Source organism: Aspergillus caelatus, assembly GCF_009193585.1.
Source record: "Aspergillus caelatus strain CBS 763.97 unplaced genomic scaffold BDV27scaffold_23, whole genome shotgun sequence".
Classification (NCBI taxonomy): Eukaryota; Fungi; Ascomycota; class Eurotiomycetes; order Eurotiales; family Aspergillaceae; genus Aspergillus; species Aspergillus caelatus.
In genome coordinates, this window is record NW_022475286.1 from 179584 (window position 1) to 199635 (window position 20052).

Sequence of the window (20052 nt, forward strand, 5' to 3'; positions counted from 1 at the left end):
TTCCGCATGATTTGAGATGGCAGGGTTCTTTTGCTAGCTCCAGAGTATGGCTACACCACCGGATGTACTCAGGCTAATAAAATTCTGGCAATATGGTTCTGGTTCGATTTGTCCATCACTCTTGTCCTCCTGTTTCTTTAATGTCTATGGAGTATGAGCTTGCTGATGGTGAGCTTACAGGTTCTTTGCTTTGGGGGATCGACCATCTCAGCAACACCGAGTACTCAATCCTCATCTTGCCGGCAAACTGGGGCACTGGATCATCATTGCATGGACATCTGTAACAAGAGAACACCACACAGCCCTACTTGGGGGCCGTTACAGACACGGTGATCTCGCATGGTCCGTGAGATCTATGACGAGGGTCATCCGATCGAGAGGGCTGAAACGGTGCAAAAGAATAAGCTATTACAAAAATAATAATAAGCTATCACGCTAAAGCTGAGTCTGCAGGTCCCGTCATCCCTTACAGTGCATCTGCAACCTCATGCCCTCATGCCCTCATGCCCTCGGAATGTGGTGGGGGCCATTCCAATGAGAAAAGGCAAAGCCACCACCTGAAGGATGAGAGAATCATTCAAGAACACTGAGGGTGATCAGTCCATAAGGAATAGACAATGCATAGATAAACCTCGTAATCCACAGAACCCGTCATAATCACCCGTTATACCATCGATCCTGGAATCCTGCAAGGGAAAAGAATAAACAAAAGAAAAAGAAAAGTGGACACAAACTTCGAAACTCGTATCCCGGACCAGATCAGCAATTCACAATCATGACTTTCCCACCCGCACCAGCAGCGAATATTGGTCCGTACCCACTCGATCGTACATAGGATGGATGGAGTACTAACGTGGTTGCGGAATAGATTGGACGAAGTTAGGGCTCGCGGTGACGGATATGGGTAAGAGAGGATCTCCCCAAGCAATGGACCCGCACGAAGAAACCAAGAATAAACGCTCACATTCTGTCATAGTCAATGGCCATGTCGAGTCGACCTTTTCCATTACCACCGGAAAGTGGACAACGCCCAAATTCGTGGAGGATCCGTATCTTCGCATTCACGGTTTGGCCCCGGCCCTAAACTATGGGCAACAGGTGTATGAAGGATTGAAAGGTGAGCTTGTTCTATCTATCCCCACACCGGATTCTGCCCTGGATCTAATTATAGAGTCATAATTAGCCTACCGATCGGCCGCTGACCAGATCCTTCTCTTTCGCCCACAATTCCATGCGGCGCGCATGCAACACTCTGCCGATGTGGTCTCCATTCCTCCCGTCCCCACCGACCATTTTCTTGAGTGCGTGAATCTTGCGGTCGCGAGAAATGCCGAGTGGGTCCCTCCTCACGCGAGCGGAGCCGCCTTGTATGTGCGCCCGGTCCTCTTGGGCTCTGCGGCGCATTTTGCACTGACCCCTCCCACCGAATATACTTTCTGCGTATATGTGCAGCCATTCAGCACCTATCATGGCATTTCGCCCCTGCCCGCGGTCGTTCTCGAAGACTTCGATCGTGCCGCACCCCGGGGAACCGGCCACGCGAAGATTGGAGGCAATTATGCCCCCGTGATGAAGTGGTCGGAGAAGGCCAAGAAGGAGGGATATCCTATGACCCTGCATCTGGACAGTGCCACTCATTCCGAAATTGATGAGTTTTCTACCTCTGGATTTCTAGGAGCGAAAATGGATGGAGATAAGCCTGTGTTGGTGGTGCCCAAGAGTGATAATATCATTGGGAGTGTGACGTCCGATAGTTGTATGCAGATTGCTCAGTCCTTGGGATGGACTGTCGAGCATCGCTCAGTACGAACCCCCTTGGCTCTCTTCCGATCGTATCCATAACTAACAGTCTGTTTAGGTCAAATACGAGGAACTTGCGACCTTCAAAGAGGTGATGGCCGTCGGCACTGCTGCCGCCCTGGTTCCTATTCGGTCCATTACCCGGACGTCGCGCGACGACCATTTCGTCTACACCGAGGGGACGACTGCGGGTCCTGTCTGTCAACAGTTATATGCCGCGCTCACTAAGATCCAGCGTGGTGAAGTTGAGGACCAGTTTGGATGGCGTGAAGAGGTTAAGGGGACATCTGATGTGGGTTCTTCTGGTTCTTTCTGTATCATTATGTAAATAAGTTCGTATATGAAGAATGTCTAGCGATTCTAATTTTTTCACTACAATTTGGCAGATCGCCGTATCCAAGAATGAGAGCACGCTTAGAATGTAAGTGTCACTATGCGGAAGCCGCCAAATGGCTCCCAACTACTACTAAGGTGAAGCGTTCAAACTCATCGTGAAAAATAGGCTCTGCGACGTATGCTGCCGGTTGGAAATACACACAGGCCTAGGGCTGGTTGCTGAATTGCTCTCGCCTTTTTCCGTCTGATACGGGGTAGAAATAAATTAATTCTAATTATAATTTGTAAGAAAACCTGAGATAAAATATCTCTTCGTCCTTTCTATTTCTGTTTTATTTACTTTCATTTCTTTTAATTTTAATTGGTGTTCTATTTATTTATTTTCTTAATTTACAGAACTCATGGAAGACAGATATTTACTGAAGTAATCTAGATTCAAAACGCAAACGAACCAATTTCATTCTCAGAAGAAAACCCTCGAGGTCACTCGAGAGACTATTTAAAAATACATACGCACGTCATATCATTCTCCAATTTACTTCTCAACCGAAAAACAAGAATCCACCCTACCGGAAAGAAACCTGCACGATGGGGCCGTCCTTTGCGGCCGTGACATGATCGCGCAACTGATATTCACCCTTGCGCTGTCTTCCAGGTCCCATGGCCTCATTTCCACCCCCAACCTTCTCATACTCACCCGGTGCACTGCGGAACTCATACTTTGAGAGCATATAAGCCATAGTCAACATCAGCTCGGTCCAGGCTAATCCCTTCCCCAGACAGCTCCGCGGTCCAATGGAGAACGGATTGAAAGCCGACCGTGCAAGCTGTACCTTTTCCGGCACGGGGTCGAGCCAGCGCTCGGGGTGGTATTCAAAGGGTTCTGGGTAATAGTCCGGGTTGTGCTGGATGGCGTAAATACAGGTGCCCACGTCGTAGCCTCGCGGGACAACCTGTCCGTCAATGGTGACTCCGTCGTCAAGGACTTCGCGCCAAAGAGAGCTACTGGCGGGTGGAGACATCCGCAGACTCTCGTCGATGCATGCGCGCAAGATCACGCAGTTGTTCAGGGCGGGTCCGAGGGCGACGTCGTCGGGGCCCGGGAACGCAGCGCGAACTTCTTCCTTGGCTTTTTCGTACCATTCCCGGTTGCGACAGAGGTAGAAGAAGGTCGAAGCGATAGCGGTGGAGGATGTGTCGGATCCTTGGTGGTGTTAGTCGAAGAAATAACAAGAAACGGAGATAGGAGGGATAAAGATGGTCTTACCGGCAACAATCATGGTGGTACTTTCAGCACCAATCTCTGCAGGTGTAAATCCCTGCTGCGTCTCGGGATCGACCGCATCCAGCAAAAATGAAAATGCATCATGGCGTTTCAGGGGCTTCGCGGACATGCGCTTCTTGAGAAGAATGTTGACGAAGCGAATGAACGCATTTCGGCCTTGAATTGCTTGAGGGAAGAGCCAGCGGTCGAGACGGCGTGTGGATAATTCACCAGCTTGGGATAGGACTCCAGTACGCACGTTAGAGTCCTCAATGCACTTGACAATCTCCCGGTTTTTGGGACTGCCAATAAGATCAAAACTTTCACCGAAGATGATGCCGGACATGATGTCAAAGGTGAGATAGTTTGCTGGGCAGAACGTCAATATCTTAGCTCAAGGAGTGGGAAGGACGATACTTACACCATTTTCCCATATTCTGCGGACTAGACCATTCACCAACTTTTCCGCCCGAGATATCCTTGGCCAGCTCGTCGCAGAACTTGCGTACAAGACTCATGATAGTCCCTTCGAAGCCACGCAGGGCGGCATCTCCAAAGCCCTGTCCGATGATGCGTCGCTTGCGACCGTGTTGCTTTTTGTCAATGAGAGTGAGTGTGTTGGGAGCACGATGAACCATGGCACCGTAGGCGGCCGACTTCTGGAAGCTTTTGCTGTACGCATAGATCTCTGGGAGGTTCGTTGACCCGGTTAGTGATTTCTTTCAGTGATCCGGAGTTCGAAAAGAGACAAACCCTTCAGGCCGGTGTTGGTATTGAACAGCACACGATTTGGTGCATATCGAACATAATTGCCTGTCGCATCACCCGTCAGTAAGTGCCGAGACGGAGTAGAACAGATGGGCAGTATAAGAAGCTCACCATATTTTTCGTGGCAGCGCATCATATCAAGATGCAGGTCTCCTTTCCAGGCATAGTACCCTCCATAGAGGTTGGTCACTTTGGCCAGCAAAGGACCCGGGTACTTCGCAAGGGGATGGAACCAGATACGGTAGATGCAGATAGCGAGTACCTGACAGACTCGTCAGTGAGGATTTCATCCTCGTTAGGGCCAGAAGCAAGGGCTCACGTAGGCCAGACATGCAACGGGCACAGCCGTCACATAGGCAAAGAGAGGCACATGTCTCAGCAGCGCAACTGCCTGCATGATGATAATTGATCGATTCGATACTAAGTGGATGACGGAATGATTGATGGTTCACGGACTTGGACGTCAATGGTCATGACGGCAATCCAAGCCAAATAAGTCCGGCGAAAAGACATGGCGATAGCAGAAGCACAAGGCAGGAGATGCCTCACAACCTCGGTGGTGAGGTGAACGCATCGCGCAATGTCATCTACATTGTATGATTCTGGGTCCAAGAGCTGCCATCTGACTATGACCGAGATAAATTTAGATCACGGTTCCTGATGATCAAAACCTGGGGGTTTCAGATTGTCGGGCGGATCCTGCGACTTGGGGGCCGACACCACCAGTTGTCAGTCAGCGTAAGCCCTAACGCTATTCCATCATCGATGTAAGCATGCAGTGTGAGCCACTAGCGCGGTTTGCCTTGGAGCTGGATCACTCAACTTTATTCAATTGATCGCTGCTGCTGCTGCTGCTACTGCATGAGTGAGATGTGATGGTGATTTTTCCGTTCTCACGTTTCGCCTCAGCCCCGAAACACTCCGCCACGTGTGTAGTAAGCTCTCGGTTGTTGCTGACACGAACTATACTGAATCCCGGGTAGTATGAGCTTGGAAAGGGGAGCCATGCACACGTAATAGCGATAAACCCTGGTAGTCGAGTCTCTTTTAAGTACAGGTGTCGGTCGACCAAAGTCACCCGACTGTAAATGATATTGATACCCAAGCAACATCGCCATGTCTGCCATAATGCAGCCGGAAGTTGAGCAGCAGCTTGCATATGTGCTCTTGATTGAGCTGTTGGCGTGAGTGTTGCTTCTTACTTATGTCTACCATAGCAATATCTGACCAAGGAAATCATCACTTGTAGGCATCAGTTTGCGTCGCCAGTCCAATGGTAAGCCCACCGTCCATGTACCATTAAAGAAGGCTAGACTAATCACACTCCCTAACCCAGGATTGAAACCCAAGATGGACTCATCACAGAACAGAATGTCGAACGGTTCATCGAAATCGGCCCGGCAGACATCCTCACCGGCATGCTCCGAAAGACCGTCGGTCAACAGTACAAATCCCAAGATGCTGCACGACACATGACACGAAAGCTACTCTCTTACGCCCAGAATGCAGACGAAATACAGTATATCTCGGGGTCATCAACAGCAACCAGCCGACCAGCTGTGAAGCCTCACCCATTATTGTCACAGGGGCCGTCGGCCTCCAGTAAAGCTGCGGAAAGTACACCGCCACCCCCTGCTGAACCTCAGGTCAATACTGCGCCGGCCCCTGTCGCCAAGGTAGCGATGGTTGCGGATGCTCCTGTGCAGGCAAAGGATATTGTGATCGCCATCATTGCACAAAAGCTGAGAAAGAGTCACGCCGAAGTAGCAACAGATAAAACAATCAAGCTATTAGTGAGCGGTATAGTCCTCCCTCCTATCCGTCCATTGTACTCACTACAGCTGCTGATGCCGCGAGTATAGGCCGATCGACCTTGGAAAATGAGATTGTGGGTGACCTCGACGCTGAGTTCGGCTCCCTTCCCGAGAGGGCGGAAGAGCTAGGGTTAGAGGAACTATGCAATACTTTACAATCCGGCGCAGCCTTCTCAGGACAGCTGGGGAAGGTATCCACAGGGATCGTCTCCCGTGTCTTTGCACAGAAACTTCCCGCTGGCTTCTCCAGCGGTGATGCCCGTGAGTATCTACAGTCTCGATGGGGTCTAGGGGCTGGACGCCAGGATTCGATTTTCTTGCGAGCAAGCACAGCACAGACATCCTCTCGATTGGCAAGCTCGGGGGAAGCACAGACGTTCTTTGACCAAATAGTGCAGCAGTATGCCACAGACAACGGGCTCAACCTGTCTGCATCCGCGCCGGCCGCGGAGGCTGCAGCAGTGTCGGCTCCAGTGGACAGCAAGGCTCTCGGCCTTGTGAAGAAAGATCAGGAACGGCTCCGGAAGGCGCAAATGGAGCTCTATGCACGACTGCTTGGAAAGGATCTGGGCCACGATGCGCGTGAAGCGCTCAAGGCACAACTGGCGACCGTCAAGCTGCAGGAGCAGCTGGACTTCATCACCGCCGAGGTGGGCGATGTCTTTATCTCGGGTATTCGTCCGTTATGGGCAGCTGCCAAGGTTCGACGATACAACTCCAGCTGGAACTGGGTGTTGCAAGATACCTTGCATCTCTTCCACCGGATTCTGCGAGGGAACTTTGGCAATGCCGACTTCCCTAAATACAGCAACGCCATCGCCAACCGATCCAGCCCTCGCTTACTGCAAATGATCAAGTATCTGTCGAACAGCCCGTGCTCTCTCTGGGGCACTCGCTTCCCAGAAGCCAAGACCGTGATGCGTCGTCTGGTGGACCTTTGCGAGAAGCCCCGCGCTCCTCGATTTGAACCGTTGGCCGCGAACTACGACGCTTTCATCAAGGGGCCCAGCACTACGGTGGACGAGAACGGTCATATCAAGTACCGCGAGGTCCCTCGCGGTGGATCCCCCGTCATCGCATCGATTCATATCAAAACCCAGCGACACTCGACCTGGCTGACTGACCGCTCGGTGACGGCGCTGTACCTGGACGAGGTGCAATCATCCTGGAATGACGGCATCACGTTCATCAACAAGTGTGTGCTCATGACCGGAGTGAGCATTGGATCGATTGGAGCCGAAATCCTGAAAGGCCTCCTGAGTGGTGGAGCCAAGGTGGTCGTCACCACCAGCAGTTACTCCTCCGCCACGACTCGGTTCTACCAGCGTCTCTATGTTGAACATGGTTCGCGGGGATCCGAACTGATCGTCGCCCCATTTAACCAAGGAAGCCAGCATGATCTTGACGGTCTTGTAGAGTACATCTACACCTCGGGTACTGGCCTGGGATGGGATCTGGACCACGTTGTTCCCTTCGCTGCGATCTCCGAGGCTGGACGCGAGATTGATAACATTGATGCCAAATCTGAATTGGCTCACCGAATCATGCTCACCAACACCCTCCGTTTGCTGGGAGCCATCAAGAAACAGAAACAGCTTCGGGGATACCGTACCCGGCCGACCCAAGTCATTCTGCCCCTCTCGCCTAACCACGGTGCGTTTGGCAATGATGGTCTGTACGGCGAGTCGAAGATTGCCCTCGAGTCCTTGTTTGAGAAATGGCACTCGGAGAGCTGGTCGACATATCTGTCGATCTGCGGTGCGGTCATTGGTTGGACGCGTGGTACCGGTCTGATGGCCGATAACAACATCGTCGCGGCAGGGATTGAGCGTCATGGCGTGCAGACCTTCTCTACGGCCGAGATGGGAGCGTACATCTTGGTGCTTATGACTCGGAAGCTTGCCAATCAGTGCAACGTACAGCCACTGTATGCCGATCTGACCGGCGGCCTGAACACGATTCCGAATCTGAGGGCCACTTTGGACAAGGTTCGGCGCGAGATCGTCGATAAGAGTGCTATGCGCACCGTCCTCGCACGGGAGCAAGCTGCTGAGCAGAAGCTCACTACGTGCAGTTCTCCAACGACACAGGAGAAGGGAGCACGAACGCGTTTGGCAAATATTCGTTTCTCATTCCCCGCGCTGCCCGATGCGAAGACCGAAGTCGACCCCCTGCGAGCAACATTGATGGGCATGGCAGACTTGGAGCGTATCGTGGTGGTCACCGGATTTTCAGAGGTTGGCCCGTACGGTAACTCTCGGACTCGCTGGCAGATGGAGGCTACTGGGCGTTTGTCCTTGGAAGGGTGTATTGAGATGGCATGGATTATGGGCCTCATCAAGCACCATGACGGCCCGCTGGACGGGAAACACTTCACCGGCTGGGTGGATGCCAAGACAAAGAAGCCCGTGCAGGACATGGACGTCAAAGCTCGGTATGAAGAGCATATCCTCAATCATACCGGAATCCGGCTGGTAGAGCCCGACCTGGATCCTAGCGAACCACCCGGCAAGAGAAGACTCCTGCAAGAGGTCGTGCTCGAGGAAGATCTACCGCCCTTTGAAGTCTCTCCCGAGGTGGCAGAACAGCTCATCAACGAGCATGGGGAGAATCTGGTTGATATCTCGCCGCAGGGTGAACAGTGTGTCGTCAACCTGAAGAAGGGCGTGGTGTTGATGATCCCCAAGGCTTTGCAGTACCAGCATGCGGTTGCGGGACAGGTCCCTACTGGCTGGGATGCACGCGCCTACGGCATACCGGAAGACATTGTCGCCCAGGTTGACCGTGGAACCCTGTTTACCTTGGTCAGCACCATGGAGGCGCTTGTGGCCTCGGGAATCACCGACCCCTACGAGCTATACCAGTACATCCATCTCTCCGAGTTCGGCAACTGCATTGGCTCAGGTCTTGGTGGTGTGCACTCGTTGAAGAAGATGTTCCGGGATCGGTACCTGGATAAGGATGTGCAGAAGGACATTCTTCAGGAAACCTTTATTAATACCACCGCCGCCTGGGTCAACATGCTGCTGATCTCTTCCGCTGGCCCCATCCGCACGTCAGTTGGTGCTTGTGCCACTTCGATTGAGTCTCTGGAAACTGGATTTGAGACCATCGTCACTGGGCGTGCTAAAATCTGTCTTGTCGGTGGATACGATGACATGACACAGGCGGTAGCGGAGGAGTTTGCCAACATGAAAGCCACTACCAACCCCGAGGAAGAGGCCAAGAAGGGAAGGCTCCCTCAGGAGATGTCGCGGCCCGCTGCAGAGAGCCGAAGCGGCTTTGTCGAGTCTCAGGGCAGTGGTGTTCAGGTTATCACTTCAGCCCGTCTGGCCCTCGACCTGGGCCTTCCGATCCATGGTATTGTCGCCTGGGTGGGAACTGCGAGTGACAAGACGAGCCGGTCGGTGCCTGCACCGGGACAGGGCATCCTGACAAACGCTCGCGAGAAGCCCAACAGTCGATTCCCATCGCCACTGCTAGATATTCGTTACCGCAAGCGCCGTCTCGAGGCACGGTTGAAGCAAATCAAAGAATCGGTTGACCTTGAGGTACAGATGCTTGAGGAGCAAATGACTCAAGATGGAGAGGTTCCAGAGGAGCTCCAGGAAGAGCTCCAGAACCATAAGCGCTTCGTCGAAGGCGAAGCCGAGCGCCAGCGCAAGGAAGCCTTGAACACATTTGGTAATGAGTTCTGGAAGAATGAGTCCGCTATTTCTCCTGTTCGGGGTTCTTTGGCCGTTTTTGGTCTGACTATCGGTTCGTCATGCCTCTCTTTCTGCATTAAATGTCTAGATATTATGGAACTGACCACCTACTAGATGATCTGGATTTCGTTTCCCTACATGGCACTAGCACTGTCATGAACGACAAGAACGAAGCCTCAGTGCTCGAAGCTCAAATGCGGCACCTCGGCCGTGTACCCGGAAACCCTCTCTACGCTATCTCGCAGAAGTATCTTACGGGGCATCCCAAGGGTGCCGCAGGAGCATGGATGTTGAATGGTGGCCTACAAGTGCTGGACACAGGCCTCATTCCCGGCAACCGCAACCTGGACAACGTCGATGGGAAGCTGGAAAATAATGAATACATTCTCTACCCCAACCGCAGCATCCAAACCAAGGGATTGAAGGCCTTCTCGGTCACATCCTTCGGCTTTGGGCAGAAGGGCGCGCAGGCTATCGTGGTGCACCCCCGGTATCTCTACGCTATGCTCGAGGATGGTGAATATCACGCATATCGGACGCGCCGTCTGACCAGATATCGGAAGGCATTCCGCTTCTTCCACCATGGGCTGGCCACGAATACCATGTTCGTGGCTAAGACCGAAGCTCCCTATCGACCAGACCAGCAAAATGCGGTCTTGTTGGATCCCACGGCACGAATGCAGTCAAAGGAGTCAACGGAGTCCGCCGAGCCAACAATTGGGGTTTCATTCTAAGCCTTAATATGTTTTTCTTTGTTTCTTTCTTTCTCCCCCATTTCTTGGAACCATGTTCATTTCGTGGTAGTGTCCTATCCTTGTAATTTGAGCGATTTTTGTTTTTCTTTTTCACTCCCGGAACCAACGGAGCATCGCTGTGGAGGCTGCGGCGAGGAGCAATTGGGCACTTCTGTACATACTACCTGGACAAGTAGTAGTTGATTAGACTAGACTGATCGAAAAATTGACAATTTATCCACTGACTCGCGTCCAAAAGAGGTAGCCTGAGGCCACGTGACAGCACCAACATTCGGATCCTTCCGTCATTGGTCGTGTCGTTCAAAACTTGATAGCCCTAACAGAGGAACTAAAATCCCTCGCGTTGGATCTCTGCGTTGTCTAGGGAGATAGTGCTCGGAGTGCCCCACTGGGATTCAGCGGGGTTTAAGTCTTAATGAACAGGGATCGACCAGTCCCGACCGTGAGACCTGAGCACTCAGCACGGGTGGTTGCCAGGAGTCCTCGAAGAGAGCCTCATACTTCGTATACAGACGACGACACGATAGCGATCGCTACGGCTGCAGAGCAAAGCAAAATGAATTATCCATCGGAGGAGATATTGGGCCGATGTCGCGGTTATGCCTCCTGCCACCTCGACGCAATTTAAATCCAACGGGATCAACGGCACGATTGGCTGTAACCCCTCGCAGGGGAGGTTGGGATCACTTAAACTTTGCATCATACCATTTGATGCGGCAGATAATCCTGGTCTTTAATTCTCGAGCACTCCCCGACTTTGGACTTTTTCTTTGTTAGACAGGCAGCTGGAAACAAACCGGTAGGAAATTACTAGGAATACCCTGAAACTTGGCGCCAGCTGAGCCAGCCCTACTGTGGATCAGCCCTGTGTGGACAACGTCAAAGATAGCGCCATTGGACGTGAACAAAGAAGATCGACTCGAGTTAGGTGCTGGGCCTGGTCCACCGAGCTCAATCAATCTGTTGCCTACCTGCCCAGGTTTATAAATTCCAACTAGGGACCGCCCAGTCGACGATCCTACAGACAATCATCGTTCTCATCTTTACTCCTACCATCAAGATGAAGCTCCTTCAGCTATCATCAGTGCTCCATTTCCTGACTCTTAGCTCAGCTCTTACTATCCCCTTAAATCGTCGCAAACATTCTAATGACGCCTTAGCCCACACTGCCTCCCTCCTCGCAACCGGGGGCGGGCACAATTTCGATGTCGACGTTGTTGTCGGCGCCAACAACCAAACCTTCAAGCTCCTGGTGGACACAGGAAGCAGTGATCTCTATATCATGGGAGACGGCTTTACCTGCATCAATGCCACCAGCAACCTGACTATCCCCCAGGCGGACTGTAAATACGGCCCAGAGACGTACACCCCCTCGTCGAGCTACCAACAGGTTCCCAACGAAACGTTTGGAATTGAGTATGGAGCCGGCCTGGCAAGCGGCGTCATGGCCTACGAAGACATTACGATTGCAGGAGTCTCCGTGCGCTCCAAACTGGCAATCGCAGACGTTTCTGAGCCGATGGGTCGGGAAGGGATCAGCAACGGGGTCTTAGGCCTTGGCTATCCCAGCTTGACATCGGCTCATCCGGGCACATCCGTCCCCAACGACACGTACTTCTACAACCGGGCGGTGTATAGCCCGGTGTTCAACGCTATGTTTGAACATGGCCTGGTGGAGCCGTACTTCAGTATTGCGCTGGCGCATACCTCGCGGGATAGCATCGCCACATTTGGAGGCTACCTCACCCTGGGTGACCTGCCGCCGGTGGAGCCTAAGTCGGACTTCAGCACCGTTCCAGTGGAAGTCCTGAAGAACATTCCGGCTGAATTCACATCGGGAAAGCAACAGAGGGCCTATTGGGCTTTTAACGTCTCCGGCGTGAAATACGGGTCGTCGGGAGAAGAGGAAGCTGCTCTCAAGACTGACACTAACCCCTGGCAAGTGTTCGTGGACACCGGAAATGACTTCTCTATCCTTCCTGAGGCAGTCGTGGACCCAGTGAACAAACAATTCTCCCCCCCAGCCGTCTGGAACGACCAGTTGAAGGCTTATGTGGTCGATTGTGACGCGAAGGCGCCGGAGTTCGGTGTGACGATCGGGAACCAGACCTTTTACCATGCCGCGGAAGATCTGATCTATGATGTTGGAGAGGGGGTCTGTGTCTCGGGTTTATTGCCAGCAGAGAAGGTGGGGATGAAATACATCGTGGTATACGTCTTGGGAGCGCCCTTCTATAAGAATGTTATCGCCGTGCATGATTTTGGAAAGAATGAGTTGAGATTTGCCCAGAAATGACGCACGGATTCTTCAGCAGGAGAGCGAGGGCATTGGCTTCTCTTTCTATAGCATTATGCGGCGTTCATGACTTTCTCTGTCCATGTGATATTAATAATGATGTACAGCTTGTAGGAGGCTTGACCAATGGTCCTGATTATAAATATATTGTTAGTTAATGAATCGGAACGATTTAATTAAATACAATCCTTGAGAAGGGCTCTGTTGATCCCTTACCTAGGTGCAACGGCAGAACGTACTAGTGTAGGTATCGGGCCATAGCATCGGCATCCCAGTATTATCGTTGGCCAGTTAATCAAGTCACTATCCCTAGATGGATGTAGAGCCGATGTACTCCAGGCTGACTGTCGAACGCTCGTTCTGTAAATCAGATCAACCGGGAAGCACGTGCAAACTAACTATGTTCAGTTGTCATGCCCTATGAATCTTCTCTCGAGTGCCCTCCGATACCCAAGACCGGGTATCGAATCATGACGACGTGATGATGGTCGCCAATTAATGCGCTCTATAATTTCTTATCTCTTCCCCTTGCTCATATTCTTCTTGCATTCGAAGAACTGGAAGCACTTTATGAGGTATACGTTGTAAGATGGATACGTCGTATCTTATAAGACAAAAGCAACGCGCGACCATTTGGCGATTTCAATCAAGTGGACAATCTACATGTACTGAACATAGAAAGGATCGGCAGGCATCTCGTTCTCCCAGCGGAAAAAGACCGACGGGTTTCCATGCGGTCGAGCTGCCGATGGGGGGTGCTACGGCAATCATGTATATCGGTCCATCGGAGTACATCCCATGCACGGATACAACTTTAGGATGGTCATTCGATTCTGCATAAATTGATATGTATCGGTTCTTGTGCGTGATTGAATGGCATTATGAACCAGCTGTGACGATAGGGTTATCGCGATGGGTCCATCTTCCAACGGCAATGATTCAGCGCTACATGATAGTCGGTCATGACTGGGCATCCTTGGCATATAGTGGGGACACTGAGTCAGTGCTAGTCGTCACAAAATAGCAAATGAAGCTCCTTTTCTACTTATTTTGCCACGGATTCGGGGTAAGTCAACGTGGTTGTGGGGTTTTCTATAGGGGAACGCATTGTGTTACTGTGTACGCTAGTCACGTCGTGTGCATCAATTTCTCTCTACCTGTTTGTTACCTTATGCAGGATATGCAGATCGGGGCTGTCCTTGGGTAATCTCCTTCGGAACCTTTAGCTGGAATGCACCGAATTTATACCTTTAATCAAACAAATAGACTACAAACCTATTGAACTTTCGTGATAGACAGACGACTCGTTGAGAGACTCAACGGGTGGCTCAGTGGATACAAATATTGGTCAAGACTCGCTGGATATAAGGGACGGTCGCGGCTTTGATCCGATATCAAGCCTTGGTTCACACGAGGAGTTATGAAGGCTTGGATGGTATAAGCACAAGTAGAGATCCACTGACTGGAAATAAGTTTAAGATGTTTTTCAGATATCATATCGGCTCCTGGGTTCCGAACCGATGCTGACAGCCCAGATACTTTCTTCTTTTTTTCTATTTTTTTTTGGCCTTCTCTGCTCCTTTAAAAACCAGTCACTCGTTTCTTTCCATTTTCTATGTCTACTAATCTCTCATAGCACGGCCTGTCTAACTATTCATTACTTTGCTTACACCTCATCCCTGACTACGTGCATGGCTCGATCGAATTAAGATACCTCGTCTCTACCATGGAATCCACCGACTATAAGGAATCAAACACAAGCGCCACAACGATGACGGAGAAGGACTCCGGATGTGAACAGCCAGACCTGGAGCAGGGCAAGACACAGACGGCAGAAACATCCCATCTCTACCCCGAAACGGACCTCGACCGCGGAATTGTGGGATGGGAAGGACAAGACGACCCTGCGAATCCATTAAATTTCGCCCCCGGCAAAAAATGGGCTTTACTAGCACTCATCAGCGCCTTTACCTTCGTTAGTCCGCTGGCATCGAGCATGTTCTCTCCGGCCGTCAGCTATATGGCTGCCGACTTCAACGAAACCGACGAAACGATCATTTCCTTTACTGTCAGCATCTACCTTCTGGGCTATGTGGTATGGTTCTTCTGTTTGCGTGTCTGATTGCAAGATCAAGAGAGTTTGTGGCTGACGAGATATGATGCCTCACAGTTCGGTCCCCTAATCCTAGCCCCGCTAAGTGAGATCTACGGACGACGGATCGTACTCAGCGTATCGAACTGGTTCTTCGTCGTCTGGCAAATCGGATGTGCGCTCGCCCCGAATATTGCATCTTTAATCGTGTTTCGACTCTTCGCAGGGATAGGAGGATCAGCATGCCTTACGTTGGGTGCGGGGGTGATCGCGGATCTCTTTGAGCCCCAGCAACGTGGAAAGGCAACCTCTATTTGGGGGGTGGGACCTCTGATCGGTCCAGTCGCTGGTCCCATCGCCGGAGGCTTTCTCGGTGAAGAAGTCGGCTGGCGGTGGGTGTTTTGGGTGCTGTTAATTGTAGGCGGGGCCATGTCATTGGGAATTGAGATCCTCAATCGCGAGACGTACGCCCCTGTCATCATCCGCTGGAAAACCGCTAAGCTGTCCAAGGAGCTGGAGCGAACAGACCTGCGCAGTGCATACGAGCTTAAGAGAGGGCAAGTCTCCTCGGGCGAGCTGCTGAAACAAAGTCTCGTGCGGCCTATGTTGCTGTTAGTCAAGTCACCAATTGTGTTGCTGCTGTCGACGTATATGTCCCTCGTCTATGGCCTTCTCTATCTTTTCTTCACCACCATTTCGAGCGTCTTCACGGGACAGTACGGCTTCTCAACCGGCCTGTCTGGGTTGGCCTATTTGGGTATCGGGGTCGGTTTTATGCTGGGTCTTGTCTTTGTGGCGGGCACGAACGACCGGATCATGGTGAAACTCGCAGCTCGGAACGGAGGGAAGACTGAACCGGAGATGCGACTCCCCTTGATGATCATCTTCTCGTGTATCCTGCCTATCAGCTTCTTCTGGTATGGCTGGACGGCCGACAAGCATGTCCACTGGATTGTACCCATTATTGGAATGGCGCCGTTTGGGATCGGTATGATGGGTGTTTATCTTCCCATCCAGACGTACATCATCGATTCATATCCTGCTTACGCCGCATCAGCGAACGCAACTTTAACGGCGACTCGATCCCTCGTGGGCGCATTGCTTCCTTTGGCCGGTCCGTCGATGTTCGAAGCGCTCGGCCTTGGCTGGGGGAATTCCCTCCTCGGGTTTTTGGCGTTGGCCTTCGTTCCGATCCCTGTCGTGTTTACCAAATGGGGCAAACTCATTAGAGAGAAATACCCCGTAAATTTCGACAAGGGGAATGCTTGATGTTGGTTTGTTTTCTCAGGAGCATCACACAGCCGCCAGCCCACGCATACACATAGAGTCCCAACGCCGGTGGATACATAATAAGCATAGGCCTGTATATACTTGCGACCAGTTTTCTTTCAAAAGTAATTAGAGAACCAAATCATTTTTCACCCTGATAGAATTCTTTGTCCACGAGTTCATAAGTGATAGCCCCGAGATCAACTCCTGCAAGAAGTTGAGGATATCTTTGCATAAACTCAGGCGTAAGGCCCCATCCCGCCTCACTCATAAATGTTTCGAAAAATTTCTCCTTTATACACAGCTCGTTGTTCGAGTTTCGCTCGAGGATGCTCTCACCCCAGGGCCACCGAACCTTGACACAACACGAGAACAATCCAAAAAGGTCGTCGCGCATATCGCGGAACAGATCCCAGTGTCGAACCAAATTCATTCGGATTTGCGGCCAGGGTATATTGTCGAGCACCATGGGATGTGTAATCTGGAGCTGGTCGGGGACGGGGCGCAGAAAGGGTGGGATGTTTGCGTAGGTGGCCGGACTGGGCGATACGATCCATCGTGTCAGATGATAGCATAGCCACCCGACGGCTAGGCGTTCGGGGTCACGGATCGGGCGTCTCTGTGTGGCTTTGTAAATCATGTCCGCGAGATAGTTTGTCTTTGTGCCGTACAGTAGGTCTAGTGGAGAGGAAGGGGATTCGGGACATAGGGCTATTCGCTCCGGGCATTCAAACCAAGGACAGGAAATGGTTTGCGGGTTCAAGAAGTCGTCGTCGTGCCGAGGGAGTTGTTCCCAGGCGAGACTGGTGTCCACCTCTGGGGGCTCTCTGGGGAGTGTCTGTGTGAAAGAGGTTTGCCCATAGCTTGAGTTACTGATCAGAAGTGAGGATGGACTTGAATCATCGCGTGGGGTATTAGTTCTGCTCGATTGGATCCGATTCGAACTAGGATCAGTGTTGTTCATGGGCCCTCCGGGGATTGCGATTAATCCTGGTAAGCGTTGGTCGGAAGGTTCATGCGCATTGGCCGGAACTTCAGCAGGACTTGCATCCCAGGAATTGACGAGGCATTTCAAGTGTTCCTGACGTGATCGAAGGACTTCGTTTTGCTTCCGGAGATCGGTAATTACTTGCAGGAGGCGCTGTATGCCTTGATCGTCATGGTGTTCCCGACAATGAGCAACTTCTTTCTCGAGCACGGCCATATGCTGAGAGCGTTTGCTGCGAAGGTTCTGCTGTGCGCGTCGATCGCGTAGCCGCTTTTTCTCTACCGATGACATTGTCCGTAGTGACCTGGAGGTGGGAGGAGTGGGTTGGTTGACCGGTCGAAGGTTAAGACGGGGCGGCTTATCGGCGCGATTCTGGCGGAGTTCTTGTCTAGAATGAATGTGAAGCCCTTCTCGGTTGAAGCTCCCGTAGCTTTTCCACTTCGGGAAGAATTGAGACTAACTTAGAATAGAAGGCGGAAAGGCTTAGTTAGGCTTAGTTAGGTTTAGCCTCCTGTGAAATGATATTGAGGAGATGATATTCTGTACTAGTCAGAGACTGTCACATCAAGTACTATTACTCCTACTACGAGGTATACTCCTCTCGTTGTAAAAGATCCGACCGGGAATTCAAGGAAAAATACACAACCAACCACCGCGTTTTCAGTGAATACCATCAGATCTCCAATGCGCTGTATGTGATATTGGCTCCATTCAAGTTCCCTGGAAACGACCCGTCAGCATGTGACCTCAGCTCGAGCTGACGGACAAGCTGCTACTTAAAAACGGCTCGGCTTCGCTTGCTTCTCCGTCCCGTCGCGGGGCCAAAGAAGAGTCCGATGGTATGGGGCAGGAGAATTTCAACCACCATTACTTCTTCATTTCACCACGTGCCCCCTGGAGTCTCTGCTGGGTGGGCCAATCACAGTGTCACACACCCCAAGTGCCCCGATGTGGGGATCTGAAACGCATATAACCGAAGCTACGAAGCTGGCTAGGAACCACTTAGCAACCTCTTGTCAGCCCTAATGCGAGTAAGCACCATTGTGTTGCCGCCGGGAGCGATAGATCAGTGTCCTCGGTTCGTTATAAATACAAGGCTAGCTAGCCAGTGTGTGTCAAGGAATAGGGATCTGGGAGTGGCCCGAACTATTACATCGTCAGTGCTCAAGATGCTTCTGCCCTACTATCTTCTAGCAGCTGCTGCTACCGTCATGGCGTCACCTACCGTGTACCTTATCCGACATGGAGAGAAGCCAGATGATGGCGGCAACGGTCTCAGCGCTCAGGGGGTCCAACGCGCTCAATGTCTCCGATCCGTCTTTGGCAAGGATTCTAAATACAATATTGGGTATATAATGGCACAAACACCCAAGAAGAGTATGTTCGAACAACAAGCGACAGCCAGTCTTTCATGGCAGGTCTAAATCGCTAACAATGACTGCTGCAGGCGGCAAGCGGGTCCGTCCTTATGAGACGGTTCTTCCCTTGGCCGAGGATTTGGGTCTTACTGTGGATACTTCTTGCGACCGCGACGACCCCAAATGTGTGAAGAAGGCCATCGAAAAATACAAAGGGGATGGAAATATCTTGATCTGCTGGCAGCATGAGGCGCTGACGGATATTGTGAAGAAGCTCGGAGCCGATGATGCGCCGGAGTATCCAAGTGACAGGTGCTGAAGCCCTTTCCTTATCCTTTGCTTACAGCGAGCACCATAAGTCAAATTATTTCAGCGTGCAGGATAACTAGTGATCCTCTACTGATTTCTGATGATAGGTTCGACTTAATTTGGACTGATCCTTCGCCATACACGAAGATCACGGAGACCACGAGTGAGCAGTGTCCCGGACTGGATGGTTAAGCATCAGAAATGTTGAAAAGTAGTACCCGACTTGCGTTCTTTTTATGAAAACAAACAAGCAGTTATGGCTTTAAGATATCATCCTTGGCATTCGATGTCCGTTACGCTTTTGTTATTACCGAAGGTTATTTTGCTCTAATGATTACTGTGGGTTACTTGACTTGAACTTTGAACGTTATAGGGGCATACGCAGGCATAGAGAGAGGATCGTTCTTATAGGTGATTTCCTATGCATCTCACAAAGACGTTGCCCTTGGATTGGGATTCTTGAATGAATGGTAAAGGGATGGATCTCTGAGCGTTAAGCGCACCATGGTCCTTCCTGCACTTCATCAGTTAAATTGGAACAAATGTTACTTTACTATATAAGATTGGGTTCAAGAGTGGCCAATTTCAGGGCTAGTATTTAGTACGGCAGCCCCAACAAATCCTAGCAATGCGAAATGGCTGGTATTTGCTGGATACCAGCGACTCCCATGGATAGGGCTTCTAGCAGGAATGGAGTCATTGCCTGAGGCACCGTAAGAGGCATCCATTGCTGTGGGATCGTGCCTGAGTCTTCCATTATCACACGCATAGAACAATTGTTCTTCTATTAACGAGCAGAATTGTCAAGCTGCAAAAGTTAGCTTTATTTAAATCAAATCTACTTTTGAATATAGCATGAAGCCAGGGCAAAGAAATGCTACGCAAAAAACATCCATGAGAGCCTACAGCCCGTTTCTATTACGTTAGAAAATGCCAGTGGGATTAACCCTCCACTTGGCCCTTCCATATTCCTGCATGAGCCTCGTTTGCATGCATACTGGGATTCACCGTAGGTCCGCCCAATCAGGGCAAGAGAGCGGCCGAAGCCACGTAGACATACATGGGCTATTGGCCTTGCCTCAGCTCGCCACGCCCAGACCTGTAGACTTCTTGTGAGAGGTCCGATCTTTCAGCTCGGCAAGATTATATTCTCGGGAGTAAATAGTACATGCAGATACACATCCCAGCTCGTGCAGGATGACGAGCTTTGCCATGCATATTGTAGAAAGGAAATCGCGGTGAAGAGGAGCGTAAGGCAACGTGAGATTCAGACGAGACAAATGCAGACTAGTAGTT

The 20052-nt window shown here is 51.2% G+C and overlaps 7 protein-coding genes across 7 annotated transcripts; 5 read left to right on the forward strand and 2 right to left on the reverse strand.

Annotated features, from left to right (window-relative positions):
- Positions 1 to 775: 775 nt before the first annotated feature.
- BDV27DRAFT_154091 (aminotransferase) lies at positions 776 to 2128 on the forward strand (the record flags this gene model as incomplete). The annotated part of the gene is made up of 5 exons (XM_032071907.1): positions 776 to 809; positions 869 to 904; positions 977 to 1117; positions 1184 to 1803; positions 1859 to 2128. The coding sequence occupies 5 exons, from the start codon at positions 776 to 778 to the stop codon at positions 2126 to 2128; spliced, it is 1101 nt and encodes a 366-aa protein (XP_031931465.1).
- A 574-nt stretch (positions 2129 to 2702) lies between these two features.
- On the reverse strand, positions 2703 to 4565 carry BDV27DRAFT_154092 (cytochrome P450; the record flags this gene model as incomplete). The annotated part of the gene is made up of 6 exons (XM_032071908.1): positions 2703 to 3340; positions 3404 to 3769; positions 3822 to 4088; positions 4154 to 4213; positions 4280 to 4430; positions 4488 to 4565. The coding sequence occupies 6 exons, from the start codon at positions 4563 to 4565 to the stop codon at positions 2703 to 2705; spliced, it is 1560 nt and encodes a 519-aa protein (XP_031931466.1).
- Positions 4566 to 5082: 517 nt separating this feature from the next.
- On the forward strand, positions 5083 to 10647 carry BDV27DRAFT_168134 (uncharacterized protein). Its single transcript, XM_032074690.1, has 5 exons — positions 5083 to 5352; positions 5418 to 5444; positions 5505 to 5968; positions 6031 to 9741; positions 9804 to 10647. Exons 1-5 carry the CDS (start codon positions 5285 to 5287, stop codon positions 10421 to 10423), a joined length of 4890 nt encoding a protein of 1629 aa, XP_031931467.1. The 5' UTR covers positions 5083 to 5284; the 3' UTR covers positions 10424 to 10647.
- Positions 10648 to 11326: 679 nt separating this feature from the next.
- BDV27DRAFT_45445 (pepsin-like aspartic protease) lies at positions 11327 to 12767 on the forward strand. The gene has a single exon (XM_032076678.1). The coding sequence runs from the start codon at positions 11505 to 11507 to the stop codon at positions 12738 to 12740; it is 1236 nt and encodes a 411-aa protein (XP_031931468.1). The 5' UTR covers positions 11327 to 11504; the 3' UTR covers positions 12741 to 12767.
- A 1699-nt stretch (positions 12768 to 14466) lies between these two features.
- BDV27DRAFT_168136 (MFS transporter) lies at positions 14467 to 16172 on the forward strand (the record flags this gene model as incomplete). Its single annotated transcript, XM_032074691.1, has 2 exons — positions 14467 to 14835; positions 14911 to 16172. 2 exons carry the CDS (start codon positions 14467 to 14469, stop codon positions 16099 to 16101), a joined length of 1560 nt encoding a protein of 519 aa, XP_031931469.1. The 3' UTR covers positions 16102 to 16172.
- Positions 16173 to 17453, reverse strand: BDV27DRAFT_45448 (bZIP transcription factor). The gene has a single exon (XM_032076679.1). It carries the CDS (start codon positions 17378 to 17380, stop codon positions 16244 to 16246), a length of 1137 nt encoding a protein of 378 aa, XP_031931470.1. The 5' UTR covers positions 17381 to 17453; the 3' UTR covers positions 16173 to 16243.
- An 805-nt stretch (positions 17454 to 18258) lies between these two features.
- BDV27DRAFT_142062 (putative phosphoglycerate mutase family protein) lies at positions 18259 to 18948 on the forward strand (the record flags this gene model as incomplete). Its single annotated transcript, XM_032069904.1, has 3 exons — positions 18259 to 18466; positions 18537 to 18759; positions 18864 to 18948. 3 exons carry the CDS (start codon positions 18259 to 18261, stop codon positions 18946 to 18948), a joined length of 516 nt encoding a protein of 171 aa, XP_031931471.1.
- Positions 18949 to 20052: the final 1104 nt, after the last annotated feature.

What these genes read in the sequence shown, in the direction of transcription:
- BDV27DRAFT_168134 (XM_032074690.1), top strand. Translation starts at nt 5,285, where the DNA reads ATGTCTGCCATAATGCAGCCGGAAGTTGAGCAGCAGCTTGCATATGTG. An exon ending in CTCTTGATTGAGCTGTTGGC is followed by an intron (nt 5,353 to 5,417) that starts GTGAGTGTTGCT and finishes CATCACTTGTAG; the next exon opens with GCATCAGTTTGCGTCGCCAG. An exon ending in TTTGCGTCGCCAGTCCAATG is followed by an intron (nt 5,445 to 5,504) that starts GTAAGCCCACCG and finishes TCCCTAACCCAG; the next exon opens with GATTGAAACCCAAGATGGAC.
- BDV27DRAFT_45445 (XM_032076678.1), top strand. Translation starts at nt 11,505, where the DNA reads ATGAAGCTCCTTCAGCTATCATCAGTGCTCCATTTCCTGACTCTTAGC.
- BDV27DRAFT_45448 (XM_032076679.1), bottom strand. Translation starts at nt 17,380, where the DNA reads ATGTCATCGGTAGAGAAAAAGCGGCTACGCGATCGACGCGCACAGCAG.